The 27,422-nt window shown below is 31.8% G+C and overlaps 1 protein-coding gene and 1 pseudogene across 4 annotated transcripts; both read right to left on the reverse strand.

Moving 5' to 3' along the window:
- The window catches only part of LOC109342411, a 4,511-nt pseudogene extending 3,888 nt beyond the window's left edge, over positions 1 to 623 (reverse strand).
- On the reverse strand, positions 17,773 to 23,214 carry LOC109343587. 4 transcript variants are annotated; one of them, XM_019581955.1, is made up of 5 exons: positions 22,899 to 23,214; positions 20,609 to 20,858; positions 20,125 to 20,215; positions 19,748 to 19,814; positions 17,773 to 18,856 (listed from the first exon to the last, which is right to left on the reverse strand). In XM_019581955.1, the coding sequence occupies exons 1-5, from the start codon at positions 22,905 to 22,907 to the stop codon at positions 18,743 to 18,745; spliced, it is 531 nt and encodes a 176-aa protein (XP_019437500.1). In that variant the 5' UTR covers positions 22,908 to 23,214; the 3' UTR covers positions 17,773 to 18,742. The 4 variants fall into 4 exon arrangements, with proteins under 4 accessions (XP_019437500.1, XP_019437499.1, XP_019437503.1 ...); XM_019581954.1 differs by having other exon boundaries at positions 17,777 to 18,856; positions 20,609 to 20,853; positions 22,899 to 23,212; XM_019581958.1 differs by lacking the exon at positions 17,773 to 18,856 and adding an exon at positions 19,407 to 19,671 and having other exon boundaries at positions 22,899 to 23,209.

The raw sequence follows: 27,422 nt of genomic DNA on the forward strand, positions 1-27,422 counted from the left end.
TTCTAGGTGTATTTTAGCAACTGATACCTAACACCCAACACTTAACCTTTTGCACTCCTGTGAAAAATCAAGAAATAAGGCTATGCTAAAGAGTATTGCTTTGCATTGAAGAGTTAAAGCATCTAGGTTGACACGGTCGTGGGCTCAACCATATGGTCGGTTAACATTTCAATTTTCTTACAATTTTCAGAATAATTGTAAATTCCATTTTGGAATAAGTGGTTTTAGAACTTTCTAGGCAAAAGTCCAAATTTTTATTATGTTGTATGTGACATTTGAAAATTTTGCCTCTTTCTTATCCCAAAGGATTTAGTGAGGGACACTACATTTATTGCTTTCTTAAAACTTGTACTTTCATTAATGGGGGCTTCCTTCTTGTCTATTTCAACTACTTATAAATATACTTCCGTTTTGCTGAATCAATACATATTAAAATCTATCTTAAGCACATTTCTTAGTGTATATTGTGAGAAGTGTTCTCCTTAGTTCTTAGTTGAACCGACTCAGAGACTTATCGTCGAGCTAACAACCCTTCATGGAGTTCAAGCATTGGTTTATCAATCACCCTTGGTTGTGGCACCATTTGAGGTCTTCATTCCATTTAGTACCTTCCACTCATCCATCTTCAAACTTGTTCTTTGAATTACTGCATGTTATTTAAGTTATCATCCTACAGTCATAAACACCAAAATATGAACCTTACATATTTATCTATGATTTTAATGATATCAAGCACTAGATTTAATCTTTCACGTCTTGGATAAGTCCAAACCTACTATTGGCACACATCACTATCTAAGTCTTTATATGACATTAAACAGTCTCTCAAAGCATGGTTCAACAACTTCATATATGTTCTTCAAAAGTTTGGTATGATCCATGGAGATAAATATCACTTTGTATTCCATCAACATTACTCCTTTGACCAATGTATTTCTCCTCTAGTTTATAATGATGGAATTGTCATTACTGGAAATGATTACGGTAGAATCAAACGTCTCGAGAAATATTTATTCCAATACTTTCAAACTAAAGAATTTGGACCATTGCATTAATTTCTTGGCATTAAGGTAGCTCAATCACATCTATTGTCATATTCTAGATGAATATGTTCAAGATATCCTAAAGGACACATGAATGTTAGATTGTAAGCCTATTGATACTCCAATGGATTGTAATCTTAGACATATGTCAAATTAAGGGATACCATATTCAAACCCAGGAAGATATCGAAGACTTGTAGTTAAACTACATTATTTAACTATGACCATACCATATAATCTTAGACATATGTCAAATTAAGGGATACCATATTTGTTGTAAGTGTTGTAAGTCAATTTCTTAAATTACCACCGGACAGACATTGTGATGCACTTATTTGAATCTTGAGATACATGAACGGGTCTCTTAGAAGAGGACTGGTATATGAGAACAATGGTCATAATGATATTCTTGCATATAATGCATATTGGGTTGGTTGTCCAAATGATAGGAAATCATCTTCAAGTTACCATTTTTTCATTGGTGGTAACTTATCTCATGGAAAAGCAAGAATTGGAATGATATTGCTAGATCAAGTGCAAAGGCAGAATATAAAGCCATGTATCTTACTATAGAAGAGCTAGCTTGACACAAACATCTTCTCGCCGAGTTACAGTTCTATAAACGTTGAATCTACGAATTTCATTTGTGATAATTAGCCAACTTTACATATTACTTCTAGTCCAATGTTTCATGAACAGATGAACAACATAGATATAAATTGTCGTTATGTTCACAAAAAGGTTATTGTAAGGGAGATCAGTACACCATTGTAGAATTCCAAGGATCCATTAGCAGATATAGTCACTAAGTATTTCTCAGGTCTAATATTATCATGAAGAGGGATCTGTTTACACCCAAGTTAAGTTACACGGGTTACACTCAATCTCAGGCATCCATTTTCTTAAATCTAACGGACCATAAGGGTAAGTGAAATAAATGATGAGAGAGAAAAAGAGACATCTTAAATAACTTTTAAGTTTAACCCATTTTGTCTGTTGGATTTAAGAAAATGGATGGCTGAGATTAAGTGTAACTAGTGTAACTTAACTTGGGTGTAAACGGATCTCTCCTCTATTATTATTATACATACATACATACATACATACATACATATATACATACATACATACATACATACGTACATACATACATACGTACATATATGCATACATACATACATACATACGTACATATATGCATACATACATACATACATATATATGGATATATATATGACAAGCTCAATGCATCCAACTTGAAGTGGAGCGATGAGATTATTTAAATAAATAGAAGATATTTGAGATGATTATAAGATTCTATAACTCATTAGGATTAATAAATGATTAATCAAAATCACATAATCTATTTATCCTTTTGATATTATTTCCATAAAATTAAGGAATTCATCTATACACTCTTATTCTACAAATAAAAAATGTTGAGTAGGTGTTTGATGACGAAGTGAAAATGAGAGAGAAAATTCAATAATAGAGAAAAGAAATGGGGAATCCATATGAGAAAAAAGGAGCAAAAAGAAAAGGAGTGAACCCCATGCGAGCAAACAGTTTCCTAGATAAAGAGAATGGAGTAAAGAGGATATTGCTTTCCAAACAGCCTCTTTATATTCTATACTCTAAGAGCAACTTAACTTTTATTCCTAATAATAAAACAATGATGCCTTTTGGCGTTAGTAATGTTTTGCAGAACTTCAAGGATGACTTCCAAAAAGAAGTTCCCATGGGACTACCACCTCTGAGGGGAATAGATAATCACATGGATCACATTCCTAGAGCTTCATTGCTCAACCTCCCTACCTATAAGAGCAAACCAAATGAAGTAAAAGAGATTAAAAGGAAAATGGGAGAGCTAATGGACAAAGGGTGGGTCCGATAAAGCACGAGTCTTTGTGTAGTTCTATGATTTTAGTACCAAAGAAAGATGGTAAGTGGAGAATATGCACTAAGTAGAGAGTTATTAATAACATCACCATCAAGAACCAGTATCTCATACCAAGGTTAGGTGATCTTCAAGATGAAGTACATGGTTCCCAATATTTCTCTAAACTTGATTTAAGGAGTGGGTATCATCAAATTCAAATAAGGGAAGAGGAAGAATGGAAAACAAACTTTAAAACTAAATATGGATTGTATGTGTGACTTCTTATGCCTTTTGTGCTAAGAAAGAGGATTGATGGGGAACTTTGTGATGAGAAAATATTAGACATATTGCATGAGTACTTCTTTTGGCCACACATGAGGTATGATGTGCACAAATTCTATGAATTATGCATTGTTTGTGAGAAGGCAAAGTCAAAAGTGAATCTCCTCTTAATTCTCCTTGAGTTGACATATCGATAGACTTTGTTTTGGGGTTTCCTATGACAAAAGATGGCAATGATTCAATTTGTATTGTTCTTGAGATGTTTTCAAAGATGGTGCATTTCATACATTTCTTGATGGTTTATGATGCATGTCACATAGCGGATTTATTCTTCAAATAAATTTTAAGAATCTGTTGTCTACCAAGGAACATTGTAGGTGATAGAAACACCAATTTTCTAAGTCACTTTTGGAGGATATTGTAGGTAATATCGAAACAAATAGAAAACTGAAGGGAAAACCAAGGTTGTCAAAAGGACCTTATATACCTTCCGTAGGACTATTCTAAATAAAAATGTCAAGTCTCTGGAAGAGTGCCTCCCACATGTAGAATTTGTTTACAATCAGACATTATATAGTACTACAAATTAGGGGTGGCAATTGGATGGGTTTGGATTTGGATCCTAATGGATGGATAGAAAATTATCCATCAATCCAAATAAATCCATAACATCATATTTTTAAATTATCCAATCCATCCATATCCAATGGATTTCAATCCATCCATTCTATCCATGTATCCATTTTAATGGATTGGATGGATGGATATCCAACCCATTTTTTTTTTAATTTGAACAAAATATTTTAATAAATCAATTTAAAGAAAAAATTCTTTTAAATAATATTATTTAATAAAGCATTTTTAAATATCAATTTTAAAAAATATTTTTCTTAACAAACACTTTTAAAAAGTGTTTTTTTATAAGCAATTTTAAAAAGGTGAATTTGTGAAAAATATTTATAAGCACTCTTAGTAGCAATCTAATGACCGAACCGAACACAAAGATATAGCTCGGTTTGATTAACCGCAAATTTTATTTAGGAATCGAACCGTTCATTAGTGGTTCGGTTCCGCAGTTTTTGAACTTATTTAAAGAAAATCATTTAAGAAATAGTTTAACATAATTTATAAAGTATAAAGTCAACTAAATGAACACTAAACACGTCAATAATAAAATATTTAATACTCTTTCTAGTAAAACAATAATAATTTAATATCTCAACGCACTACAAACTTGAAATTTTAGTCCACAAAATCTTCTAAAATGTTCAAAAAAATGTAAGAATGACAAACTTGGTACCAATATTTTAGTCCAACAGTAACACCTAATAATCCACATCATTAGTAATATCCTCGAGTTCTTTCTTTATTTTCTTTTAGTTATTTAATTTCTTTATTTGATTAATTTCATCTCTGAATAGTTACAAAATGTATATTAGTTTTATTAGTTTTCTTTCTATCTTCTCAATGAATAATAGAGATAATAGATATTTAGGTTTGTTTACTAATTTATTTTTTCTATTTACCTCTTATTTATAGACTATTTTATTAATAATCCTAAATTTTTAATCATATTTTATCTCCTAAATTTAAAGCTTAATCATCTAAATATAAAATAAAATTATTTTTTAATATGCGGTTCAGTTCTAATGGTTCCAAAATTTAAAAAACCGTGAACCGAACCGAACTTAAATGGTTCAAAATTAAAAAAAAAACTGAATCGAACTGCATTTTATGGTTCAGTTCGGTTTCATCAGTTTTACGGTTTAAACCAGAACCACTTACACCCCTAATTATTGGGACTTCCATAAGTTGTATGCAACAATTCATCATCTTGAAATATTTAATTTTGTTATTATATTATAACATTAGTCAATAACCAAAATGATATATTTATACTTTGCATTAAGATGTTAGGGTAAAGCACTAAGGTCGAAATCGTTTATACTTTTTTGATAAACACTTTTTAAAATCACAATTGCAATTTTCAACTTTTGTAATGTGTGTGGGATTGTGCTTAGAAAGGTGAGAGATTTTTTATATTAATATTGAATTAATTGAAAAAAAAATTGTTTTTATTTTTATTTTTATTTTTATTTTTTTGGATGGATTGGTTATCCATCTAAATGGATATAACCATGGATATCCATTGGATATAATGGATGGATTTGAATCCATCCATTATCAACACCATCCATTGGATGATATCCATTTAAATCCATTAGTTCTAATGGATGGGTTTGGATGGATTTAATTTGGATGGATTTAGATGGATTTTGGATTATGGATAATTTTGCCACCCCTACTACAAATTGTTCACCTTTAGAGTTTGTGTATGGTTTTAGTCCATTAACACCATTTGATATATTGCATATGCCTAACTATTCATTGTACAAGCATAAAGACACACAAGCTAAAGTTGGCTTTCTGAAGAAGATGCATGAACAAGTGAAGGTCATGTTGAGAAAAGAATTGCTAGTTGTACCAAACAAGTCTACAAGGGAAGAAAGAAAGTGATGTTCGACCCTAGAGCTTGGGTGAGTTTACACTTTAGGAAGGAAAAGTTCCTAGCTCAAAGGAAATCAAAATTAGAACCAAGGATAGATGACCCTTCCAAAGTGCTTAGCAAGATTAGTGACAATGCCAAAAAATAGATCTATCGAGGAGGGGTGTTCGAATCTAGACCGGTCCAGAAATAAAACTAAAAATCGATCCAAAATAGACCGAAACTGCAAAAAACTGAATGTTGTTTGCATTGCATTTATTTTTTAATAACCGTTCGATCCAGTTTTCGATTTCACCTCAAGGATCCATACCAGACCGGAATTGTTTAAGTGCACTAATATTGTTTTTGTTGTTGTCTTGTTGTTGTTGTTATTGTTGTTGTTTTGCTATTTTTGTTGTTTATTGTTGTTTTTCCTAATGTTTACTTTTAATGTTGCTGGACACTTTTTTAATGTTGTTTTGATGTTGTTGAACACCATTTTTGCTTTATTATGCTTAATACTTGGTCATTTTTATGAGTTTTGAGTATACCTGCAATTTCAATTTTAAAAAAAATTCAAACGGAGCCGAAACGCATATAATATTTGGATTGGATGGGATGAACATCTCAATATAAACATACCAGACCGGACCGGACTGCATGTTACTTATATGTTTGAATTAGATGATTTTTTTCTAAAAACCGATCCAAATGGACCGCAAACACCCCTACTACTAAGTGATTACAAAATGAGCTTCATTTTCAATGTTGTTGACCTAGCTTAGTTTTAAGAAACTGATGACCATCCAGATTTGATAACAAATCCTTCCCAAGAATGAAAGCGTGTCATAAGAGCAAGAACAAGAACGACCAAAAAGGCATTCCAACAAATCTTGGCGCCACTAACAGAAGCCCAACCGAAGGAAGAAGTCATGAAGTCAAGGGTAATGCTTTGTATTGAAGATTCAAAGCATCAAGGTTGACCTAGGCTAACACGATCATGGGTCCATCCATGGCCCGACCATGTGGTCGGAAACGTTTCAATTTTCTTGCAATTTTATGAATAATTATAAGAGAATAATGTATCTCCTCATATGAGGAGATAACTTATCTCCTCTTGCCAGTAAAAATGTGACATGTGTGTTATTTTGTTTATTTTTAAAAATATTTTTATAAAAAATGATGAAACATGACACATGTCATGATTTCACTGGCAGGAGGAGATAACTTATCTCCTTATACCAGGAGATACTCCATTCCCTAATTATAATTTCCCTTTTTGAATAAGTAGTTCTAGACCCTTCTAGACTAAAACTCACATTATTATTATGTCACATATGACCTTTGAAAGGTTTGTCTCTTCCTTACCCCAAAGGACAGAGTGGGGGACAAAGCATTTATTGTTTTCTTATAACTTGCAATTTCATAGTGATTCTTGTCTTCTTGTCTAGTTTAGCTGCCTATTAATGTGATTCCATTTTGTTGAGATGGAATATCTTCAATTCTAGCTTAAAATATTGCTTAGAACATATTGTGAGGAGTATCCTCTTTGGTTCTTAGTTGAACCGATCTAGGAACTTATTTTCGGGCTAATTAGACTATGTGGCATCCAACCGCTGGTTTAGTAATCATCCTTGGTTATGACACCACTCGAGTTATTCATTTCCATTTTTTTACTTTCCACAAATTCCTTTTCAACCTTGTTCTTTATGTTAGTCCATGTTAGTTGAGTTATCATCCTATACTAATTAACACTCAAATACATAAGCTTTCCACTAGAACGGTTATTCAACAAGGATCTTCAAAGGAGGTTCACATCAGTGGAGGATAGAATGATGTGTGCCAAGGATGAGTAACCAATGATTTGAATAATAAGACTCAAACTTTCAAGGAAATGAAGGATTAAAGACTTTCAGGTTCACAATAGTACTCAGAATCATTAAAATCAAGGATGAAAATGTAAGGTCGGGGTATTCAAATCCTGGACTATCCAAAAAAAGAAACTGAAATCTAGTCCAAAAAACTGTAACTGCAAAGAAATGAATATATATATGGATGGTAGTGGACTGGTATTTATAGAACTGGTCGAGTTGCATCGGATTTTGGTTCCACCTTAACTAAAGGAAATGACACAATGCACAAGAAGGAAAGTAATACAAAATAGGAATAAAAGCATGCTTTGTTTTCATCTTAAGACCACATACAATATAATATTTATTAGGAATTACTTGTTGCTCATTTAACATTAAGCAGCTAAGTAACATGAAATATCCATACAGAACACCATGAATTATATGTAGTATCTTATGAACAGGATAAGGTATATTTCCCATGCACCAAAAGATTTATTTAATAAAATTCAATCATGTGCCAACAAAGTCAGAACAAAGAAGGTGGCATAAAAGCTCCAATAAATGCTGATTAAGCTAATATCATTGCAATACACAAATTACATTTGTGTTATTTTGTTTATTTTTAAAAATATTTTTATAAAAAATGATGAAACATGACACATGTCATGATTTCACTGGCAGGAGGAGATAACTTATCTCCTTATACTAGGAGATACTCCATTCCCTAATTATAATTTCCCTTTTTGAATAAGTAGTTCTAGACCCTTCTAGACTAAAACTCACATTATTATTATGTCACATATGACCTTTGAAAGGTTTGTCTCTTCCTTACCCCAAAGGACAGAGTGGGGGACAAAGCATTTATTGTTTTCTTATAACTTGCAATTTCATAGTGATTCTTGTCTTCTTGTCTAGTTTAGCTGCCTATTAATGTGATTCCATTTTGTTGAGATGGAATATCTTCAATTCTAGCTTAAAATATTGCTTAGAACATATTGTGAGGAGTATCCTCTTTGGTTCTTAGTTGAACCGATCTAGGAACTTATTTTCGGGCTAATTAGACTATGTGGCATCCAACCGCTGGTTTAGTAATCATCCTTGGTTATGACACCACTCGAGTTATTCATTTCCATTTTTTTACTTTCCACAAATTCCTTTTCAACCTTGTTCTTTATGTTAGTCCATGTTAGTTGAGTTATCATCCTATACTAATTAACACTCAAATACATAAGCTTTCCACTAGAACGGTTATTCAACAAGGATCTTCAAAGGAGGTTCACATCAGTGGAGGATAGAATGATGTGTGACAAGGATGAGTAACCAATGATTTGAATAATAAGACTCAAACTTTCAAGGAAATGAAGGATTAAAGACTTTCAGGTTCACAATAGTACTCAGAATCATTAAAATCAAGGATGAAAATGTAAGGTCGGGGTATTCAAATCCTGGACTATCCAAAAAAAGAAACTGAAATCTAGTCCAAAAAACTGTAACTGCAAAGAAATGAATATATATATATATGGATGGTAGTGGACTGGTATTTATAGAACTGGTCGAGTTGCATCGGATTTTGGTTCCACCTTTCGAAACCAAAACGGTCCAGAACAATTTGAAACTTATTACATATGTAAATATTAGATGGCAATTAAGAGGGGGTTGAATTAGTTGATAGGAGAAATGGTTGATTTCTCTACTGGGATATCAAAGTGTTTGTGCAGCGAAAATTAGTAGCAGAATTCAACCAAGTTAAAACCAAATGAAAGTACAAGACGAGAGTAGAAGAAGAAGAAGAGTACAAAGAGAATCTTTATACTGGTTCGCATTTTTGTCTATCGAAAGTTACATTCAGTACTCTTGCCACACAAGAGATTTTTCCACTAGATACTTTGAGTTGCAATTACAATTTCTCTCCCCGAGACCCTTGTACCTTACACACTCACAAATATCTACCCTTGGAAAACAACCTTTCCAAGTTAACTCTTTTCCCTTTTCAGCACACCCTTGTGATGACAAGTATTACAACAAGATGAAAAATTAAATCAATGGAAGGATTGCATTTACAAGTGTTTGACAATTGCTATAACTTGCAATCCTATTGCTCTAAATATACTCAGTAAATAATGCTCTTATATGTTTGAAAAACTTTAGAGTTTAGCACTTGAAACAACTTCAGAAAAATATGAAAATTTAGAATCAAAGTTGCAAACAAGTGAAGAAATTGTTTTACTAAGTTGTAAAGTTTTTGTGTATCAATTGTATGTGGATTGTATTGTTGAATTGAATGTCTCAATGACATTAAATTGGCTTCCAATCAGCCATAGTACCCTTCCATGAAGATGAGACACGATTGGAATGAGATCCATGCACTTTGGACGAAAATTGTTCATTTAAATTTGAAAATTTGGTTTCCAATAGCTATGCGTAATCGATTACCATGACAGTGTAATCGATTGCCAAAACTTTCTGTCCAAAGTGTTAATCGATTAATACAAGTAATTAACCAATTACTTAGTGTCATTTATGCTTTATTACTATTTTCTTAGCCTATTAACCTGTTACGTAGTTCCAATAACCTGTTACCAACTGTCACACAGTTTAGGTAATATGTTACCTAGATCTAGTAACCTGTTACTCAGGTCAAGTAACTTATTACTTAGCTTTTTTGACATTGTTTCAAGACTTATCCAATTCTTTTGAAAATAGTTTAGAATTCTTTGAGAGTAAGGATAGAAGTACATATTCAAGACTTAATCTATAAATTTCCTTGAATCTTGAATCTTATGTCTTCATAGTCTTCTTCTTTTTTCTTATTTTCATGATCTTGGTGTCTTCATCAAAACCGTGCGATGGTCAGGAGCAATATATTCTTCACAATCTCCTCTTTTTGATGATGACAAACCAACATCTTTTGAAATTTGGGATTTTGAATTTTTCTAAGATTTAGCATACTTCATATGATATGACTTGTTTGACTTTGAGTATGCTCCCCCAATCTTGTATGCTCCCCCTTTGTTTTATTGTATGTGCCTAAAAAAATTGATAGAAAAATACACAACCCCAACTTTTCTCCCCCTTTTGACTTCATCAAAAAGAAGAAAAGTTAGGTGTCCAACATATTATATATATAGATATAGATATCAAAGGGTAACAAGATATATTTGAATTGATTAGAAAGCCAAGGTTAGAAATTATTTTAAAACGACGGTATGAGAATAATATCAAATGCTATAAGATAATGGAATAAACATGACATATCATAGCATTCAAAACAGTTAAAGTAAATAGTTCAAAAACAACAATAACAACAACAACTGACTAAGAAAAAGCATAGACCACTACTCCTAAGAATTTGGATCAGCCCTCTCAGCAGCCAAGTCCATGTAATCCAATCGGTTTGACAAACGTCGAAGTTCTTCTTGGACTTGATGGTTTGTAGTATCAAGAGCATCCATCTTTGTAGTGATATAGCCTCGAAGCGAAGACAACTCGTCCATAATCATCTGATTGGAAGGAGTGCAGTCAGAGGAGGAAGATTTAGCATGAAATGAGGTTTGAGTAGGAGGGTCAGCAGAGAGGTTTTCTAGGTTAGCAGATGGTTAATCACCATGATGCTTACAAATCATGTCGGTGGTATCTCGAAAGAATACCATCTTGTGGATCACATCCACATCAAATTTGTTACCCTAAGCATCAAGTAGGATCCTAGAATCATCAACAAAGGATACGCAAGAATACTCAAGTATAACAGTTATGAAAATAGCATAACGCAACGGTCCAAAATCGTCTCCAAAGGCCCACATTTGTTTCATTGCCATTTATGTCCAATTGATTAGCACATTATGTTTAATAGTGTACATCAGTTGTATTTCCATATCTTTTGGTTGTGAATGATTTGAAATTTTTGGAACCACGATGTAACTCATAAAGTAATGAAGCAAACAGTTCTTTAGGTTTAAATTTCCAACAAGTAAAATGTTTCGGTTTCTAACAAAATCACTCACAGACCTTTGCTTACGCAGTTCAATTTCCCTTTTTGAATATCTACACATAGATTAGTAGAAATCCATTTTGTTATATCCTTCTAAGTCACACTAAATAACTGATTCTATTATCGTCCCTATGTATGGCATATTACCACAAATGGAACTTAAAGTTCTGAAGTCTACGATAATGTCTTTGCCTTTGACAAAAGAGAAGATTTTATTCTTCTTGAAGTTAAATTCCAGTAAAGTACCCTTACAAGTTTAGGATAATAGGCACAATGCATTTCACAAAACTCATAGTCTTCGTTGCTTAAACATGATAGGGAAAATGAAATCATTATTCTCAAAAGAGCTTAACCTACCATACTTAGGAGTAAAAATGGGTCTTTGCATAAAAGGCTCCTTGAAGACTTTCTGTTGGTCCTCGTTAGAAAGAAGTCATGTCAAATCCAATATGTTGATCTCATCAAAGGTTGGTTGCCTTCCTTGAGTCACATTACTGTGTTGTTTCTTGGTTTTGGAGGATGAAGCCATGAAATTGAGTTTTTGAAAAACTAGGTTTTGGAGGTTTGGAGATTTGAGGTTTTTTATTTTGACCACTAAACACGAAAGTAATGATTGGAAAGTGTTTAGAAATGAAAAGGTAGTATGAATCAACTCAAAAATCACTCAAAACGGTTGAGAATGGTGAATTTTCAAAGTTGGAAGGAGTTACCATGATTGAGGGAGTGAAATGGAGAAGATGAAGTTTAAAAAAATCTAATATTTTTCCTTAAATAGCATAGAGTGTAATCGACTACCATGATTGAGCAATTGATTGCTCATTCTCAGTGTGCAAGTAATTAACCGAATAATTAATAGTGTAATCGGTTACACTGTCCAGTTTTTGAATATATAGGCTATTTTATGCCTTGTAATCGATTACCCTATTATAATAATAAATTACATACTCCAAAATAGTAAACATTAATCAATTTAAAGCACATAAAAGCACAAGTACACATGAGATACATATAACGAAGCACATAAATTCAAATATATAAACATGTTTAGGAAAAATATGCTTCATCTAGAATGTCTAATTCTCGTCTAATTTTATAAAAATGTTCTATAGCTAAAGGTTTAGTAAGGATATCTGCTAATTGGTCATGTGTATCAACAAATTCCAATAGAACATCTTTCTTTAGGACGTGATCTCTAAGGAAGTGATGCCTTATATCAATATGTTTGGTTTGAGAATGCATAATCAGATTCTTTGTAAGGTTTATAGCACTAGTATTATCACATCTTAAGGGAATGTATCCTAAGTCTAATCCATAATCTCGCAATTGTTGCTTAAGCCACAATACTTGGACACAATAACTTCCTCCTACTATGTATTCTGCCTCAGCAGTACTTAGAGCAACACATGCTTGCTTTTTATAAGACCATGAGGCTAGAGCATTTCCGAGAATGTGACAACTACCACTTGTATTTTTCCTCTCACTTTTGCATCTAGCAAAATCTAAATCTGAATATCCCACCAAGTCACATAGACTTCCTTTCGGATACCATAGTCCTACATCAAGTGTGCCTTTAAGATATTTTAATTTCCTTTTCACGGCAGTAGGATGTGACTACTTGGGTTTTGATTGATAATATACACAAAGATAGACACTAAACATGATATCAAGTCTACTTGCAGTAAGATAAAGAAGGGAATCAATCATACATCGATACTTAGATATGTCAATGCATTTTCCAGTCTCATCAGCATCTATGTATGCTCCACAACCCATAGGAGTGGCAATAGGTTTACAGTCATCCCTTTCAAAGCGTTTCAGCAGATCCCTGCTATATTTAGACTAACAAACAAAGATGATATCCTTGAGTTGTTTGATTTATAGTCCAAGAAAGTAATTCAACTTTCCCATCATGGACACCTCAAACTCCCCTTGCATCATTTTACCATAGTCACTATATAAAAGAACATTAGTAGAATCGAGAATGATATCATCAACATAGATTTGAACAAATAGAGTATGATGATCTATTTTCTTAATCAATAATGTAGTGTCGACCTTTCCTTTAGTTAAGCATTTATCAAGTAAGAAGCTTGTTAGACGGCCATACCAAGGCCTTAGATTTAAAGACAATAAAAATATTACCTATACCAAGAATTTTTGTTTTGATGTTCTCTACATAGGTAAGAAGGCTTTTTTTATTTGAATATGAAAATTTTTTAATCTCCACATGCTATGTGCTTTGGAAAACCATTGTCATGACAACACATTTTTGCTTATGGCTTTCAAGCACTCCTGCAAAAAAAATTTAAAAAGATTTTCTAGGTACTCAATGTGATTTGGGTCCTGTGGGGTTAGCACCTTTTTCTATCCATTTATATTGGCAAGATGACACACCATATTTTTTAATATGACAAGTTTAGGTATGTGACCAATTTTATCACAGTAAGAACAAGTGGGTAGATACTTATGTGTCTAAGATTTTATTTTAGAAATAGGATTACTATGGATACTTTCTTCATAAAACTTTAGAGTGCTTCCCAAGATTGTTCTTCCTAAGACATTCTCGTTTTTAGCCAAATGACTATTTGCATAGCCAAGACCTCTACGGTCTGTTGAATATCTTTGGACTTTTATAATATTGTCTAAATTGTGAATGTTCTTATTCAGTTTATTAAGTTCAAGACTTAATGTTGAAACTTTAGTTTCAAGAGGAACACATTTTTGACATGAGGAAGAAGTGGGTTTTTCAATATATTTCTTTAGAACTTTGTTATGGCTTTCCAAAATAAAAATTTCGTTTTTCTGTTTTAGGAAAAGTTTGGAAAACTTAACATATTATTGATGCAAATCGTTAAAAGCATTTTGTAACTCATCATATGAAAAAATATCATTTGGTGCAGAGTTACTAACCTCATAATCATCGTTTGATTTGTGTGAAGCCATCAAAGAAATATATTATTACTCCTTAATTTCAACATTTGAAGTAGTGTCATTGTCATCTGATATGACATTTTTTTTCTCCGCTTCTTGTCCTTCTTTCTTTTGAAAGTATGTTGCTTTTGTAATGTCAGGCAAGCACCTTTAACATGATATGGTTTTATGCATGTGGAGTCTTGCCCCGATGTTGAGGCTTCATTGTTTGTTGTAGACCTTTTTACTTCTTTTGTGTCATGTATCCTTTCTAGAATGTCCCAAATTTATTTTGACGATTTATAACTTGACAGTCTAAAGAATTCTTTTTCTCCTAGAGCCGACATAAGAATGTTTTTGGCTTTAAGGTCATACCGGACTTTATTTTTATCTTCAATGGTCCATGAACATTTTGGTTTTGGTTGTTTAAACCCATTAACAACCATGCCTAGTATGGATGGACCTTCTTCTATTGAGTTCCATATATCTAAGTTCAAGGATTCTATGAAGATTCTCATTCTAATTTTCCAGAATGCATAATGTTCTCCAATAAAAATTGGAGGTCTATTAATATCGGAACCTTCTCGTAGAAAAGACTTAGAGGCCATCTAAAATTGTAGGATCATTGGGAGTAAATTACCCAAAATAAGCTCTGGTGTCAATTGTAAGTATTAGATGGCAACTAAGAGGAGGTAAATTAGTTGATGGGAGAAATGGCTGATTTTTCCGCTGAGATATCAAAATGTTTGTGCAGTAGAAAATAGTTGCAGAAATCAACCAAGTTATAATCAAATGAAAGTACACGAAGAGAGTAGAATAAGAATAGTACACAAAGAATTTTCATATTGGTTCATCTTATTTTTCACCGAAGGTTACATCCAGTACTCTTGCCACACAAGAGATTTTTCCACTAGATACTTTGAGTTGCAATTACAATTTCTCTCCCCAAGACCCTTGTACCTTACACACTCACAAATATCTACCATTGGAAAACAACTTTTCCAAGTTGACTTTTATCCCCTTATCACAACACTCTTATGATGACAAGTATTATAACAAGATGAAGAACGAAAACAATGGCAGGATTGCCTTTACAAGTATTTGACAATTTCTATAACTTGCAATCTTTTTGCTCTAAATATACTCAGTAAACAATGCTCTTATATGTTTGATAAACTTTAGAGTTTAGCACTTGAAGCAACTTCAGAAAAATCTGAAAGATTAGAATCAAAGTTGCAAAAAAGTGCAGAAATTGTTTTACTAAGTTGTAAATGTTTTGTGTATCAATTGTGTGTGGATTGTATTGTTGAATTGAATGTCTCAATGTCTTTAAATGGACTTTCAATCATCTACAGTACCCTTCCATGAAGGTGAGACACGATTGGAATGAGACCCAATCACTTTGGATGAAAATTGTTCATTTAAATTTGAAAATCTAGTTTCCAACAGTTGTGTGTAATCGATTACCATGATAGTGTAATCGATTGCCAAAACTTGTTGTCCAATATGGTAATCGATTAATACAAGAAATTAATCGGTTACTTAGTGTCAGTTATGTTTTGTAACTTTTTTCTTAGTCAGGTAATTTGTTTCGTAGTTCTAGTAACTTGTTATCAATTGTCACACAATTCAGGTAACCTATTATCCAGATTTAGTAACATGTTACTCAGGTCAAGTAACTTGTTACTTAACATTTTTAACATTGTTTCAAGACTTATCCAATTCTTTTGAAAATAGTTTAGAATTCTTTGAGCGCAAGGATAGAAGTACATATTCAATACTTAATCTATAATTTTCTTGAAGCTTGAATCTTCTATGTCTTCATAGTCTTCTTCATTTTTCTTTTTTTTTTTTTTTTTGTGATCTTGATCTCTTCATCAAAACCGTGTCAAGCTTAGGAGCAAGATCTTCTTCAAAATCTCCACTTTTTTATGATAACAAACCAACATCTTTTGAAATTTGGGATTTTGAATTTTTCTGATATTTAGAATTTTTCTGACATTTAGAATTTTTCATATGCTATGACTTGTTTGACTTTGAGTATGATCCCCTATCTTATATGCTCCCCCTTTGTTTTATTGTATGTGCCTAAAAACATTTGACAGAAAAATATACAACTCCAACTTTTCTCCCCTTTTTGACTTCATCAAAAAGAAGAAATGTCAGGTGTCTAGCACAATATATATATATATATATATATATATCAAAGAGTAACAAGATATATTTGACTTGATTAGAAAGCCAAGGTCAGAAATTCTTTTAAAACGACAATATGAATTTGAATAATATCAAATGCCATAAGATAATGAAATAAACATGACATATCATAGCATTCAAAATAGTTAAAATAAATAGTTTATATATGACTAAAAAGTTAAGATAAAATTAGCATTCATAATCCAACAGGTTCAAAAACAACAATTACAACAACAATTGATAATCAAAAAAATTCATATTTTCAAATTGTTAAAAGTGTTGTTACTTACTAATTAACACTTTCTAATATATTTTTATGTTTGAATGTAAATTTGACACTTTAATAATGTACTGAACTTGTTATTTTGAAAAGGACTTTTATTTTTATATGAATTTAACATTTTGAATGTGTAGTAATCATGTTATTTTTTAATTAAAAAGTTCAATCAAACTAGATATAACTTTTGGATTCGATTGGGTCACTTGTCTTAATGTAAATCAACCAAACTAAATTAGATCACATGTTATTTATATCTTGAGATGAAATAATTTTTTGTCTATAAACCAACCTGAACTGACTCCCAACACCCTTAATGCAAGATTCTAATTGAGGAGTTCTCACCTAGCATCAGGATGATTGGGATTGTTCTTGAGTTGGAAAACAGAAATAAGACAAGTGTTTATTGTTTTTGGAGTTGTGGAGGTTGTAGGATGATAGATTCTTGTGAAAAATTAAAGGCCAATTATTTATGCTCCAATGGAGATCGAAATTCATGAAGAAAAATAACAACCAACATGGTTTTATGATGAATAAATTCTAAGGCTATGAAATAAAATGAAATTGATACAATAAGAGGAAATGAAGGAGACATGAAATAGAAATAAGGTGTGCCACACTCAGGGGGAATGATAAGCCCTTAGAAAGCCATAAGAGAAATATTTTTTTGATAAGTTCAGGTATGGAATGTCATAAGGAAATCTCCTTGATAAGTTCTCGGTTCAATTGGAACCCATGAGGCTCACTTTCTCATTATGCTCTATGAAAATCTCTGAACAAGGTGAATTATGTTCTATTGATTCAAAATATATAGTACATATATATGACAACTAGCCTAAACAAGAAGACAACCCTCATTAATGAAAGTGTATGAAAGCAATAAATATATTGTCTTCTACTAAGTCCTTTGGAGTAAGGAAGATGTAAGCATTTGAAAGGTCACGTATACATAATTAAAACTTGGGTTTTAGCCTAGAAGGGCTTATAACCACTTATTCAAAAAAGAAAATTACAATTATTCATAAAATTATGAAAACTTATGTGACAGTAGATTGACCCACGACCAAAGTTCCTTGCTTCTTCACAGCTTCGCACCAGTCTATCCTCTAGGGTCAAATACAAATCTTACATATTTATCTTTGATTTTAATGATGTCAAGCACTATTGTGGACCAAATAACCATTAATATTTCAAAGCATGGTTCAACAACTTAATATATGTTCTTCAAAAGTTTGGTATGATCCATAAAGATAAAGATCACTTTGTATTCTATCAACATTACTCCTTTGATCAATGTATTTCTCCTCTAGTTTATAATGATGGCATTGTCATTATTGGCAATGATCATGATAAAATCAAACGTCTGGAGAAATATTTATTCCAATACTTACAAATTAAAGAATTTGAACCATTGCATTAATTTATGACATTAAGATACTTCGATCACATGTATTGTCATATCCTGGAGGAATATGCTCTAGATATCCTAAAGGACACATGAATGTTAGATTATAAGCCTATTGATACTCAATGGATCTTAATCTTAAACATATGTCAAAGTAAGGGATACCATATTGGAACCTAGGAAGTTATCTAAGACTTATAGTTAAACTACATTATTTGACTATTACCAAACCATATATATCATTTGTTGTAAGAGTTATAAGTCAATTTCTTAATTACCACTAGACAGACATTGTTATGCAGTTGTTTGAATCTTGAGATACATGAAAAGGTCTCCTAGAAGAGGACTGGTCTATGAGAAAAATGGTCATACTTATATTCTTGCATATATTGCATATTGGGTTTGCTGTCCAAATCATAGGAAATCATCTGAATGATATTGCTAGATCAAGTGCAGAGGCAGTCATGTCTCTTACTATAGAAGAGCTAGCTTGGCACAAACATCTTCTCACTGAGTTAAAGTTCTCTAAAAGTTGAACCTACAAATCAGACAACTTTATATATTACTTCTAGTCCAATCTTTCATGAACAGATAAACAACCATTATATTCACAAAAAGGTTATTGCAAGGAGATCGGTACACCATTGTTGAATTCCAAGGATCCATTAGCATATATATTCACTAAGTCTTTCTGAGGTCCAAAAATATCATTATATATATATATACATATACATATATATACATATACATATACATATATATACATATATATAGATATATATACATATATATATATATACTCAATGCATTCAACTTGAGGTGGAGGGATGAGATTATTGAATTCTATATCTGATTAGGATTAAATATATGATTAATCAAAATCATATCATGTATTTATCCTTTAGATTTTATTTCCGTAAAATTAAGGAATTCATGTATACACTCTTCTATTACAAATAAAAAATGTTGAGTACATACAAATTACTCATGGAATTCAAATAAACAATTTGTCTCTTTCAAGTAGGATATCCAACTATTGGAATTTGTTATTTTGTATATCCTAATAGTTCCTAAACAAATAAAAAAAGAAACAAGCAAGGGATAATTTTGAAAGTTGGTTGGTATGATTAATATTATGATTGGGACATGCTATATTAGTTTGTAAATGGTATATAATCATGTACATGAGGCAGAAACAAGCTCATGTTTGATCTCTTTTAACCTTCTCTACAAAACTGTAGACAGAAGATCTGAAGCCTATAACATAAAGGCAGATTCAGAATTTTAATCTCACAAATCTCAATAATACATCCCTTCCTGCTCCCAAACATCCACCAAGAATTCAACCATTTCCTATTTATTGAAAAACAATGTATCAATTAATAATTCTTCATTCTCAACCAACTGCAAACATAGACAGGATACTTACAGACAAGGGTATGGGCTTCGGAAAAAGCCGTCTGGTCCCGAGCAAAGTTTCATAACTTGCATTTGCACTGCAAGTCATTCACCCATGAGAAATTTAGAAAGACAAAGGGAAAGTACAGTTAATGTAGACTTTAGTTTGTATAAGGCAATATAAAGTGTATGGCTATGAAGAAAATGTACAGCTATATGCATCCTGAGCTAAAACTATGTGATTTGTGCTGAAATCGCGAAGACCCGAAAGAAAAATAAAGAATATCACCAATGCAATAAAGGTGCATATGTTTTGTCAAAATAGGTCTAAATAAGGTTATGCAATGAGGCTATTTCAGTTTCAGCAATTAGGCCATAAACCATTAGTAGCACTTCCTAATGACATACCTTAGTCTGGATTCCTGCATTTGCTGGGTTTGGTTCTTCGGTCTATCACTTCCGATCCACTTAAGCCTGTTCTTATTCCAGAGGAGAAGACCTGCAACGAACAGTGTAATTTATCGATAAGAAATTAACCTTTCTTTTACTTTTATAAGCAAAAAAGTAAATCATCAAAATAATAAATGGTGGCTATATATACAGGTAAACTGAAATAAAATGGTTTTAGAAAATGATGTCTATCTCGGAATGGCGAATAATGAACAAAACACGTAAAAAACTTATATGCCATGTGCCCAACACCTGTGCTAACAACAGCGCCCACCTCGGTCATAGGACTGGGCCTCATGGCCTGTCTACCCTTTCCCTTTTCCTATCTAGATCTTCAAGGCCTTGTCTTACCCGAAAAAACATAATTTATGATAAAAATATAACTTTTCAAATAATTAGTCATGAGTCATAGGAAAGAATCAAGAAAAAATCTAGAACTTGCCTCGGTTTACAAATTCATGATCATTGCCTTCCATAGAAGTTCCAAGAATTTGATTTAATGTACTAACAGACTGGATACTTCTTTGAGATTGAACGGTGCTGTTATCCACATCATGTGTACTCGAACTCCAGAAATCATCTGATGTGGTTGGTTTTTTAACTGTCTGCCCCTGAATTTTTCGTCCGTTCGTCACTTCATCCACTGCTTTAATTGGTGTCAGTTTTGTGCAGCATCCAAAACAACCACTGCTCTGTTATAAAACAAGTTAAATAACAGCAATAATAGAACAATCAAGCCTATATAATAAGACTCAATTTGCAGTATATAAGCTTCTCTGGAAAGAATGCTAAAGCAGTTTGGAAATTGAGCCTGAAATAGAATAGCAGAACACACTCACAATATGTTCTCTGTTATTAACAGAACCAAGAACACAATACACCTCAAGTTGCTACCTATGTTAAATGCATTTAATAACAACCCTATGCCCAAAAAATAGTTGAGGAAGTTAAACCAGACCTAGTAAAAAATATAACATTTTGCTTCATTTCTCGGATTGTTCATTTTAAAGTTTAGCATTACCAGGAAGAACTTTAGGGCTATAAACTGATGATAGAGAAATCTTGCTACAGTCAACATTCCAACACAGAAATCATTGTGACCTTGTTTGCTTGCTCCACAGTAAATAACACTTAACTAGTTTGCAATGTGTCACATATATCATCTTATCAATGTATTTATGTAGGATTGGGGCCGTTGCGGTGTGAATTAATTTCTAATTAAAAATATATTTTTTGAATTCGATGTGGTCCAATGCGGTAGCGCTATCCGCTATGGCCGCATCACATGATGCGGTCCGCAATTTGAATCATTGTGTAGGATCTTTTCTATAATTTTCCAAGGTAACTAGCGATAACATCGTGTACAACACAAAAGGAAATCACTCTTTTCAAGAAGCTTTAGTTGAAAATTGTCAGCACCATACACTGATAAAGGAAACCTCAATCAGTGATAAGATTGTATACAACACAAAAGGAAATCACTTTTTTTCTATATTTTTGGATATTCAGGTGTTCTGATTGAGTAAACCTCATTCTTGATAGGTTCCAAGAGTTATTCCACTAAATCAAATCAAATAAAGCTTGAATATTTCCTTTTAGATCTATCCAGTAGACTGTTAAAACAAATAGTACCTGGCTGATTTTCATGGCAAGAGTCGGATATATAACTATGGAATGATGTAGGTACAAATACACTTATTTATTGTAAAAATTTAGACAAATAAATTACTCTAACCCTAGAAGATTTCATATCAATTATTTGCTAAAGATTTGATATTCCCTTTCTGTATCCCTTGTACATTCTGACCATTTCATCCCTCAAATAAAGGAAGACACTTTCTCTCCCACCATCCCTCATTTAACCACTAAAACTATTTTATATCACTGTTTAAACTCGGTTTTTCATTTTCAACCACTAGAGCCTGATAATTATGACCCAGAAGCTTACAACAGAAATCATTCCCTGTTCATTTAATTTGCACCCCAAAAAATGATGACAGCAAGTCAGCAACAGGGTTACTATAAACACTTATTCAGAAAACTTATTAGACCAAATTGCATTATTCAATGGCAAACACACACTTTTGCTACCCCAAATGACTAATTCAAACTAAATCCTGGAACCCCTTTTCTTCTACAAGTCAACTACCCCAAAAAAAATAAAGTATAAAAGAAGAACAAGGCAAATCAGTCCTTAATTAGTACCCCAAATGTCTGCTTAATGCATATTCACCAGTAAATTTATCAATTTTGTAAACAGAACTACTACCACAACAATCGAGTCTTTCTCCACCACACAAAAGGTTGTGCTAGAAAGTCTACAATTAATATAAAACTTTGCCAAATCATTTTTCTTGGTATAACCAATGGTATTCCTCACCTTATGGGTAAAGAACTAATCTCTTTCGGGTGTGTGGCTACCTCTCCCAACAAATGTCGCTCTCAATAATCAAACTTTTGACCTTTCTGACATATCTAGGGATCTAGTAGGGCCTTAAACCATACACCAATACCTTATTGGTTTTGCCAAATCATCTAACAAACAATGTAGTTATATTGTTAATTTTGGAAACAGAACTAAGAGACAGTAAATAAAGTCCAAATCAAAAACAGTAACACAACAGATACAACTTCCATAAACTGAAACACTTCCATTTATTCACTCAATTCAACTAAAGCAAGGGAATTGAGGATAATATTTATATCAATATTGAGAACGAAGGAAAGCTTACCACATGCATTCCAAAAGGTCCCTGATCCAAAAAATAATGGAACTAATCATCATCACCAAAAAATGTCACTGATTCTCAACAAAACATACCGAAATCTTGACACTTCAAAAAAAGAACAAATGGGTATTTTTGTAATGAAGAAATGAAGGTGAAAGTGGGCCAGAACTAAGGGAGGAAATTTCCAAGAAAAAGATTAGTATTTGATAGAAAGAGAGAGTCAATGGGTGAGTTCTTACACTGTTTGAACGGATGAGTTAGAAGGGTATATAGCTGGCTTTGATTATCGTGTATTTCTACACTAACATCGCTGTCCTTTGACTAATATTTTCTTTAAAAGCACAAAACCATGTTGCAAATTGACCCAAAAGTCCAAAAGAAAATATTACTTCCTCTTTTTAAAATATACCGAACAGAAGTAACATATATTAGGAATATAATTAATTTTATTAATATTCAGAAAAGTAACATTTGATTTCTTATTTTAATCATTAAATTTTACTCTTATTACTCATCATTTACTTTTTCTCATAAAGAATTATTGAAACATAAGCATTTAATATTATCATGAAATTATAAGTGGAGAGTTATGATGAAACAAATTTATATTTAGTAACTCCATCGATCATGTTATCTTTAATATGTGTTTATGAATGTTTTACGATTGAATCCTGGAGATCAAGTTTGTTGTAATAGAGGATACTTAGGTAGCGAACATCATGTCTAAGCTAGATTCTCACTCATCTATTCAATGACAAATCTAAACTTCATTTCTAATTGATTGTCAAACCTTATCTTAACTTAGATCTTTCTCATCTACCTTAGTTTTTTTGTTTTGTTTCTTTATACCAAAAAAAAATTATATTTCATAAAGTGAACAATAATTTTCAAACAAAGAGGATAATAAGTAATAATTTATTTGTGTGTGCTGTTGAAACTTTATACAAAATATAATCTTTTACCTCTAGCATGTGAGTATACATCTAGTGTTTACTCATCCCCATACATATTTGTGTCCACTCATGCATATATCAAAACATATATTCAAGGGTAAATTAAATTGATCCTGAGTTTTAGTGAAATTATACAAATTATCTCTCATTTTTCTACACCTACATAAATCCCCTAATTTTTATACTTTCATTACACTGATCACCTCTGCATGAGAAATAAGTGTAATTTTTTGAACAAAAAATGTGATCAATGCAATTAAGTTAAACAAAACATGGTATATTGTGGAGACAAATCCAAATAATATATGAGTCGATACGTCTTTATTATTTTTAGTTCGTTACGATATAGTATAAGACCGATTTAAACAATATCTCTTTAGAATTGTTGATGCATTTTGTAATAAAAAATAATAAAGATACATTGATTTGTATATTATTTGGATTTGTCTCCACAATATACCATGTTTTGTTTAACTTAATTGCATTTATCACATTTTCTGTTTAAAAGATTACACTTATTTCTCATGTAAGGATAGTCATTGTAATGAAAGTATAAAAACTAGGGGAGGTTTGTGTAGGTGTAGAAAAAGTGAAAGGTGGTTTGTGTAATTTCACTAAAACTCATGAAGTGTGAGTGTAATTAACTCTATATTCAATATGTTGTCACATTTAATGAGACATTTATATGTTTTTTAACTATATATATATATGACAATAATTATCACATAAATAGTAATAAATGTATATGATAAATTTATGAATATAGTTCAATCATTAGAATCTATTATGAAATAATAATAAAATAGAATATATATAATCTCAAAGTAATAAAAATTATAATATATATGTATAATATTTATTAAAAACATATTTTTAAATATGCAATACCCACATGGTAGATTTTATAATACATCTCCGTATCCATAAATTATTACAATGAGTATTTTTATTTGTATCCATAAATATAAATATTTTTCTTATCCATGTGACATAATACAGTATGTAAAATCTATATTTAAAAAAAAGTATTGATACTTCATACACCAACGATAGATATTATGTGCAAGTGAAAATCATTTGTAATTATGGTTTAGAGATTATGGAACCCATCTATAGAACTGAATTTTTTTTAATAATTAAAAGAAAAAGTTCACAAAACCCCTTAAATTTTATGTGTATTATAAATAGATATTATAAACTATTTTTTCTTCCTAATTTCTCCTTAAACTTTAACTATTGATAAATTGGTCCCTACATGTATACAAGTTTAAATTACTAACAATAAAATTGAAATTAACACATTAGATAATGCAATGTTGATGCCATGAGGAAACGCAAACATCAAGGATGGGGAAAAGGTCAAATGTTGCAGAACCAACAAGTATTTCAGGTCCCAAACCTGAATATTCAGCATAGTTATAGACAATTACAACTGTCTTTATTGCTTAATAGTCCCAAGTCTCTCAAGAAACCGAGAAAGTTGGAATATCATAATTAAATAAATGTTAATACTGAATCAACATATATCAATCAAGAAGGAAGAAAGTCACTACAAACACATAACTTTTTTATTATAAAAACAATTTGCAGCACTTCGCAATATAAAGAGACCAAACATGACGTCACATTAATTAGCAATAACTGTGTTGTGGTAAAACATGTTCTCACACAAATGGGAGATAAAAAAGCAGTATTCATGATAACTAGTATTCATCTAAGTAAGACATATCATGCATTACATTGACCCAGTGTTATTAAAACCGTATTCATCTAAGTAAGACACAAATGGGAGATAAAACATGTTCTCACACAAATGAAAGTCTCGCAAAACTTAAAACTTGATTTATCTAAAATAAGACATATCACTCATCCATACATGATAACTAGTATTCATGCATTACATTGACCCAGTGTTATTAAAACCGTACCGGTTATCAAACCGGTCAAGCTACTGGTATAGTGGTACAGTGGTTCAACCAGTGGTTCAATAATTAAATCGCATGCCGGTTAAACCGGACATGCTACTTATATTTATATATATATAAACCTATAACAAAAAAATTCCAAATAAGTAGATACTCAAATTTATAATCCATATTTATAATCTATTCAAAATTCACATAAATAAACAACTTTAAGTCTTTAACAAATTCAAAGTCTAAATTAAAAAACATATATCAATCCAAAAGTATCACTTAACAACCGCAAAATATAAATAAATGACATAAGTTCACAACTCACTCTACAAAACAAATAAATTTGGAGTTTTAACATTTAACATCAATGAGTCAAAGTTGCCTCATATGAATATTATACTTTTCTATTTAATCCTATCTTCAGACAGTACTCCAAGATTACACAAATGTCACTGAGATTACACACGAATGTAATCTAAGTATGTTTTGGAAGTATGTGCCTTGAAGGGTTGAAGAATGGTTGGAAATGTGGGTCACCTTGTAATGGACTTTTAAGTTTTTAAGTTTTTTTAAAAAAAAAATATGTGTATAAACCGGCCGGTTTAGTAAAATACCGGCCGGTTCACCGGTTTGGATCGGTTTGGACCGGTTTTTGACCGGTTTTGACCAGTTTAATACTTGGCCGGTTCAACACCTGTACCGTACCGGTTAGGGGTCCGATTTACCGGTTTTCCGGTTGAACCGACCGGTACGAAACGGTTTTTATAACTATGCATTGACCACATATGATTAGGAATGACAACGGGGCGGATCGGGGTCGGGTTTGCACATATCCAAACCGAACCCGAAATTCAAAACCCGAACCCAAACTCAACGGGGTTGAAAATAAAAATACAATACCCGAACCCAAAAAAAAACCGAAAATGATAAAGTATTAAGGAAAATATGATATTATTTTCGTGTAATTTTTCTCTAACATTTCTATTTTCTCTTGTATTATTTCATTTTTTTATGTTTGAAGATGCAATAGTATGTAAAGTAAAACTAGAAATTAAAAACAATTGGCAAATGATAGAAATTTCAATTTTAAATTGAATTACCTTATTTCGAGACGGGTTTGGGTTAGGGTCTTTGCTATACCAAACCCGAAATTTAAACTCGGGTAAAACCTGAACCCAAACTTAATCACATCGGGGTTTCCCCTTTAAATTCGGGTTCGGTTCGGGCGGGTACCCACGAGTTCAGTTTTTATTGTCATCCCTACACATGATTTTGTTGCATCAAAATGGTACATATTTCAAAATCATGCATTGCATGCACATACATCATGTAGGAGGTTCATCAAACATCATGTAAGAGGTTCATCATATATCAAAGAAATTAATTTTCAACTCTACTAATAGACATGGAAACTAATAATCAGTTATGTATGAGAATAATCGATTAGAAAAAGATCGAGTAGCTAAAAGATTTAGATCTCTTGGCACCAATAATTGATTACTCAAGAAACAATCGATTATTTTCAAGAGATAAGTTTTTAGCTAGTTGATAATCGATTACCAGTTGAGATAATCGATTAGACATAACATGAAATAATTTTGTATAAAAACAGTTTTTCTTCTCATTTGTTCAGAATCTTGGTTTTCAAAATTTCATAT

The sequence above is a fragment of the Lupinus angustifolius genome, chromosome LG03, assembly GCF_001865875.1.
Source record: "Lupinus angustifolius cultivar Tanjil chromosome LG03, LupAngTanjil_v1.0, whole genome shotgun sequence".
In the NCBI taxonomy this organism is placed as follows: Eukaryota; Viridiplantae; Streptophyta; class Magnoliopsida; order Fabales; family Fabaceae; genus Lupinus; species Lupinus angustifolius.

Excerpts from the sequence above, each read along its gene's own strand:
- LOC109343587 (XM_019581954.1), bottom strand. The coding sequence starts at position 22,951 with ATGATGATTAGTTCCATTATTTTTTGGATCAGGGACCTTTTGGAATGC. Across the intron at positions 20,854-22,898 it reads GACCTTTTGGAATGCATGTG|TGGTTGTTTTGGATGCTGCA; the intron begins GTAAGCTTTCCT and ends ATAACAGAGCAG. Across the intron at positions 20,216-20,608 it reads TCATGAATTTGTAAACCGAG|GTCTTCTCCTCTGGAATAAG; the intron begins GCAAGTTCTAGA and ends TGTTCGTTGCAG.